This window comes from Dromiciops gliroides, chromosome 3, assembly GCF_019393635.1.
Source record: "Dromiciops gliroides isolate mDroGli1 chromosome 3, mDroGli1.pri, whole genome shotgun sequence".
Classification (NCBI taxonomy): Eukaryota; Metazoa; Chordata; class Mammalia; order Microbiotheria; family Microbiotheriidae; genus Dromiciops; species Dromiciops gliroides.
Genome location: NC_057863.1, coordinates 359,048,077 through 359,054,725, shown reverse-complemented (window position 1 = coordinate 359,054,725; position 6,649 = coordinate 359,048,077). Strand labels below are relative to the sequence as shown.

Here is a 6,649-nt window from a genome sequence, read left to right as displayed (position 1 = left end):
TTTTTTATTTTTGTGTATGCAGATAATAATGAAAAAATGCTTTATTACTAAAGGTAGTGTTTATTCACATGAATTTTCATAGCTTAATAAAAAATAAATTACAATACAAAAGGGCCCATTAGGATAGATATCCAAATTGTAAGTAAAATTTTCTCCTTGTATGTTTCAGCTGAGACACAAGCAAGCTACAAGTATTGCTGGAATCAGAACTAATAGTAAGTTATCCAGACCACCTGTCTGAAGAAAATTATCTAATAATGGCATTTTCAGATATTTACTTTTTAAAATGAAATGTGGTTTAAAAGTAATTGAAATTTAAACCCAAATATCTGGTATAAAAAGCAGAGAACTAAACTTCACTCTTGGAAGGCTAGTGAAGAAGACAAATTGTTGATTGTGTCAAAATCAAGGCTCAGCTGTCTAAGTAGTTTGAAGTAGCACATTTGGAAGTCCCAGGAAATGCAATCTCTCTGGACCAGTTTCATTTGTTAAAAGAAATATTTTCACCAATCTGCTTACTAAAGAAGAAGGCATGCTAACAGTCAAACTGTATAGTCCACTCTTGTGCTTAAACATTCCATGTGTTGTCTACACCTTAAACATTGCTATGGCTTAGAGTTGAGAGAAAACAGAAAATTAGACATTGTTTAAAAGATACTTTTCTTCCTGAAGCCCACTTACAGTTTGTTTTAAATCAATGATATACTAGTTCATAAAAGAAATGCCTCTCCTCATCACTCTGGATCAACCATAATAAAACCTAGATTTAGAATTCCCTTTTACCCTACCCTCAAAAAAAAATCAGATGAAAAAATATTCTTTCACTTCAGCAAGGTTTCTCCTTTTTCAGAGCTATATATGATACTACATAAAATTTTCATCACCATTTTTGGGACCTTTTTTATAATTTTCTATCCCTAAACTCCCAGAGTTACAATGATCATCTTCTGAATCCCAGTGGTAACTTGCTTAAATGATTCTAGCCTCAAGATGAGCCTTTGTTCGGTTTGCACGTTAGAGTTACAAAATCACGTTAAAACTGAGTAGTCAGCAGTTTCTCAGCAAGTCATTATTCTCTTCAAACCAACAATTTGAAGTTTCAAATTACTTCTGGTAAAACACAGAAACAACTGTGAGACTTATCTCACCTTTTGATTGAGGACATCAGAAGATAGAGAACCTGCATATCAGATTTTATATCAAGAATTGCTTCTCATTGTCTTCAGAAGAAAATGTTATGGTGTTTTGAAGGACAAATTCGTTTTCATCCTGCTTGATAGCATTGAATTCTAAATTTGAATAAAATCTTAATAAAGGGGAAATAAGAACATTCTGGCAGTGTTTGCTCAAAAAGGGTCCTGCACTGGCTCATAAAGGACTATTGCAGCATGTCAGGACAGATAGATGTGAATTAGCAGAGTTGATTTGAGTAAGTCAGTACTGGAATAGCCGAGGAAAATTTCCATTAATCCCAGCATATTTTAGGGCTTCTCGTTCTTGGGAACTCTCAGTTACCTGAGATACAAAGCAAAAACTAAAGTGAAAAATATATTTGCTTCTATCTACTAACATAAACCAAAAGCAAATCAATACCATGCAGTGAGTAGTGACACAGTACAACACAATACAAGGAAAGACATTTTACATTTGATTCATGCTGTCATTTTCATATGTATTCTCCATTCTTGAAAGAAGGAAAATGTTACAAAACTATTTTCTTCTCTCAACTTTAGAGACATGCCTATACTGGGTCAAGACTCTAATTACTACATTTTATTTTCCAGTTAGACTGAACAGTCATTTACTTTCTATTTCATAAACACAGTTTTAATTTGAGGAATCCCCCAACTCTGGTCATTTCAGCTTCCAAATTAAGTGAAAACTTTGTTCTGTTTAATTTTTGTTGTTCTTTTAAAATTAATTTTCACTTAGTTTGACTAAAGTAAGGTACACCTTTGTGCATAAACAATACTATGAGAGTCACCATGAGAGGGTGTTAGAAGTTTTCCCAGGAGTCCCCAGTCTTACGATTCTGTCACGACTGCCACATGACTTCTGTGGGCCCACCGTTTTTTCCGGGAGTGCTGGAAGAGGACCACCACAATTACTATTAAGACCATCAGTGCACAGGCAGAGCCAATGGCCAGAGCCAGGAAATAGATCTCGGAGAAACGTACTGCACAAAGGAAAAAGGACATTAAGATTCTACAGACCATGGAAACTTCCCAAGATATAAAGGGTTACATTTTCAACATCATAAATCTCCCCCACTTTACATGCAAAATGTTCTTACTCCCCTGGGTTAAACTTTCAGGAACAATAGAAAGGAGGCACTGATTAGATTACTATCTGAGGTTGCAAGGCTATCACTAACTTCATCAGATAACGATGTAACCCTCCTCTCCCTCAATTCTCTCCTCACACGTTATCTTGGTTTCTTATCATCTATCTGATTGATTTTAGGGAGGATAATTTTAAACTAAACTTGGTATGAAGGGAAGAAATAGCAATTCTTCACAGACCTCATTGCTCTCTTGTCACCTTTATTTTTTTTTTTTGGTGTTTTTTTTTTTTTTTTTGCTGGGCAATGGGGGTTAAGTGACTTGCCCAGGGTCACACAGCTAGTAAGTGTCAAGTGTCTGAGGCCGGATTTGAACTCAGGTACTCCTGAATTCAGGGCCGGTGCTTTACCACTGCGCCATCTAGCTCTTGTCACCTTTATTCATAACTGTCTTCTGGTCTGTCCCCCATGAAAGTGTAAATTTTATAGTCCTTTCCTCTCCCCATATTTCCCTCCATCTCAGCATTTTTGTAGCAATTTCTCTGAATCTTTTTGCCTTATCTATGTTCTATTTCTTTTCAAATCTGAGCCAAAGTATTTGTTTTTGCCTCAGAATCCTTCATTCTACTTCTCTGTCACCCATTCCAAAGAATAAGCCCCCATCCCAGCCCCCAATCTTTCCAGCAGCAATCATGGAAAGTGAATCCTCTTCCAAAAGCTCTCCCACTCACTCCCTCAGTACACTTTCCTCTGTGTGACCTACCTGTTTGTACAACACTGAGTCGAATCTCCCCTATCACCCCATCAACATCCGGTGGATTCTTCACCTGGCAGGTGAATGTGCCATTATCATTAAACTGTAGTTTCCAGATGATGATGGAGACATCATTCCGGTTAACATTTCCGTCCCAGACCACCCGATTCTTAAAATGTCCAGCAGTTGGTGGATAAGGTTGTTCGTGGAAGTAAAACACCTAGAGAAAGTGAATTGCAGAGGAGTATTTTCATTCTATACGGGGTCCTACTTGGCTAGATGGTACGAGTTAAAAGGAAATGCCACTAAACCCCATAAGTGCTTCATCTTTTCTGCCATGTACTGTTCTGTAAGAAGCTATTAAATTCTCATTTACCTGTCTCAGTCTGTCCTCCTGGAAATTTTCACTCTCTTCTTGTCTCCAAGAGTAATTTCAGAGAGAGCAAAAGGAACTTGCCATGAATTATCCCACCCAGAACTCCCTGGAAAATGATTATAGTCTACTTACAAACTCCTCAGCTCCCCCATCTCGGGGACGAAAGTTCCAGGTTACTGTAAGAGCATTACCCACAGGGGAGAAACTGGAGAAAGTGCATTTTAGTCGAACATCTGTCCCATTAACAGCCTCTACTACTCGGGAGGTATAAACTTCCACAGCTGCTATGTGCCAAACCACTACAAAGATAAGCAATGGAGAAGAGAAGGATCAAGAAAGTGATGCATTATGGAAAAAAACTGCCTAACCACGTTAAGCCACACCATACTGTTCTCCTAATAGTAATGGTTTACATTGATATGGTACTGTACAAAGCACTTTCCTCCCACCCCTGTGAGTAGATCTTTGTGGAATTCTGAAGTGCTCCCAACATAACAACCCAGATAGGCCAAGCAACTAAATAGAGATGTCCCTTTTCCCAGACTTACAGCTAGTCACATTCCCAGAATCCAGAACACTTTTATACCCTGTAAGAAGTTTACCGAGTTTAAACAAACAAACAAAACTGAAGTCACATTGTTATGAAGCAGCCTGGCATGCTTTATACTCACTTCCCATGTAATAAAAATTTATCAAATTAGAAATATTGGAGAATAAAAACAAGACAGAACATAACTAACTACAGGAGGGTGTAAGTTTTGTGGTATTTCAGTAAGGACATCACATTTGCTTTGCAGTTCATTGAAACTGCACAAGAGAGGAACTTTGTTATATGTATTCCATATAGTTCCTAACATACTCTAGGGGTTCATTAAATAAACACTGAAATATCCTAAGATATATTTGCTCTGAGCTGCTAAACCACTAGGTATTTTGCATAGAGTCATTTTTGTCATCACAGGATTTAGAGCAGGAAGGAATCTTAGATATTATTTAATCTACTGTCCTCAATATTCAGATAAGGAAATTGAAGCCCAGAAAGTTAAAGGAATTTGCCCAAAATCAAATAGGAAGCAATTAGTGAAAGTGGAATTCAGATCCATTTCCTCTACCTTCAAATCTACTTTCTTTCTCCTATGTGCCTCCCACGAATATGCATACCCAAATGACTATGTATGTTCAAAACCAGGTAGTTTCAAAACCACACTGTTTTACGTGTCCGTAACTTTTCTAGTGCTGTGGATTTAGTCCCAGACAAAATCAAGGACATATTTACCTGAAATACACTGAGCCAAAACCTGCCCAGAGCTGCAGCCTGATAGTCAAGAAGAAAATAATGTGTAACCTGAGATCAGAAAGCACTCAGTGTATCTGAATCACTGGCAACCTGAACACACCTAAACCTGTTTGTCCAAAAGCAGTTCCCAAAAACCAACCCACTAATTTGGGTTTCAATGGAGTCAAACCAAAGAAAACTGTAGTTCAGCTTCACTAACATAAATTTCCAGGGCTTCTTAAACTTACCAACTAACTTCAGCAGGAAGAAGGCAGGATGAAGAAGACACAGACAGAATAAAAGCCCACGTGTTCCTTACCTGTGAGTTGTATGCAAAAGAGAAGCACAGCACATGTCGGGCTCTTGCCATACATCAGGGAAACCCGGCCCTCACCCCGATACCAAAAAAGGGCAGACTGAGGGAGTCCAGACCTTCAGAGGTTTGCCAAGAGTAAGAGAGGAGCAGTGTGTTCAAAAGAGTGGATTCTGACGGCAGGGAAAATTCTTTTAAGATCCTCTTCACCTCTGGGAATCTAAGCTCTGGTGCCTCTGACTCATACTAGTTCTGGCTGTCCACTCGGCAGGAATGAAAGGTGGGGCCTCTGAAACACTTCCCTCTTTTCTTCCCTCCCTCTCTAAAACTGCTGTCTGCTTAAAGGACCCAAGCTGAGCGGATCCTCTCTTAGCTTTTCGCTTAATCTGGCCCCTAGATAGCCTCTGAAATAGAGGTGGAGTCAAGTAAAGGGAAAAATGTTTCAGCCTTTCTTATGTTTAACCCGCATCACACTATTTAAAACAGGTTCTGGGTGTGGTGGGAAGCAAATGTTGAAATAATTCCTGTACACTACTTTGCAGTTATTCCGCTTCCCAAAGCATAGACAGCATACACTGCCTAAGGCTAAATACAGATTGGGAACAGGTTCAAAAGTGCCCCTCCCCCGAATGAACTAGGTTTGGGGTTCCTCAGACCCCAAATGTTTCCTGCTTGGGCAAGAGATCCAATCCAAATATTGACTGCATGGTTTAAAAGAAGATTGTCACATGGCTTTATTTGCCACCTGAACTCACCTAGCACTAAATCTCTATGTATCCTTGGTTCCAACCACTTCCAACTCTTCCAGCAGTTTGTCTCTACCATCATCTTAACTCTAATTTTTAGATTCTCCCTACTAGCTCCTTCCTTGCTACCTACAAACTTAACCGTCTCCCTCCTCCTCACGTGATCCAAGCATCCCTGCTAGCTGTCGTTATATCTCTCCCCTTCTCAGTTAAACTCTTTGAGAAATCTTTTAGTAAGTGCCTTACTTCCTATCTTCTCTTCTAAACCAGGACTTCTTCTCACTCGAGCCCCCTTTTAGCTGGAGAAATTTTTACACAACCCCCAGGTATATAGTTATATAAAATAGGTATACATAACTTTTTCCTGTTGCCAAATTTTTAGTGGAAACCACCCCCCCCACACACACACACACATTCAATTACTCAAACCCATATTTGACCAACAGTTTAATAAGCTTTGTTCTAAATACTCTGCAATCTGGCTACCAGCCTCATTCTTCAGCTGGAACCACTCTCTCTCTCTAAAATTACCAATGACCTCTTAATTGCCAGCTCTAATAATCTTTTCTCAGTGCCCATCCTCCTTAACTCTGCAGCCTTTCACACTGTCAGTCTCTTAGACTTTCATAACATTGCTGTCTTCCAGGTCTATCTGACTGCTCCACAGTTTCCTTTGCTAGATCTTCAGGTGACACCCACTAACTGTGGTTGTCCTCAAGACTTGGTCCTGAGCTCTCTTTTGTTTTCCAATTATACTACCTCTTCCGGTAATCTTTTCAGTTCCCGAATATTTGAATTAGCATCTCAATGCAGATGATTTCTAGATCTATATCTCCAGGTTTATTCTCTTTCCTAATCTCTAATCCCACATTAGTAACTACCTCTTGGACAAATAAGATTCAC

The 6,649-nt window shown here is 39.1% G+C and overlaps 1 protein-coding gene across 3 annotated transcripts; it reads right to left on the bottom strand.

Annotated features, from left to right (window-relative positions):
- Positions 1-29: 29 nt before the first annotated feature.
- Positions 30-5,357, bottom strand: MPZL2 (myelin protein zero like 2). Of its 3 annotated transcripts, none has more exons than XM_043995186.1 (5): positions 5,007-5,357; positions 3,544-3,710; positions 3,045-3,255; positions 1,985-2,176; positions 30-1,515 (listed from the first exon to the last, which is right to left on the bottom strand). In XM_043995186.1, exons 1-4 carry the CDS (start codon positions 5,059-5,061, stop codon positions 2,025-2,027), a joined length of 585 nt encoding a protein of 194 aa, XP_043851121.1. In that variant the 5' UTR covers positions 5,062-5,357; the 3' UTR covers positions 30-1,515; positions 1,985-2,024. The 3 variants fall into 3 exon arrangements, with proteins under 3 accessions (XP_043851121.1, XP_043851122.1, XP_043851120.1); XM_043995187.1 differs by having other exon boundaries at positions 2,029-2,176; XM_043995185.1 differs by having other exon boundaries at positions 30-2,176.
- Between the last annotated feature and the right edge of the window lie 1,292 nt (positions 5,358-6,649).

Excerpts from the sequence above, each read along its gene's own strand:
- MPZL2 (XM_043995185.1), bottom strand. The coding sequence starts at position 5,061 with ATGTATGGCAAGAGCCCGACATGTGCTGTGCTTCTCTTTTGCATACAA. Across the intron at positions 3,256-3,543 it reads ATGGGGGAGCTGAGGAGTTT|GTGTTTTACTTCCACGAACA; the intron begins GTAAGTAGACTA and ends CACTTTCTCTAG. Across the intron at positions 2,177-3,044 it reads ACTCAGTGTTGTACAAACAG|TACGTTTCTCCGAGATCTAT; the intron begins GTAGGTCACACA and ends TCCTTTGTGCAG.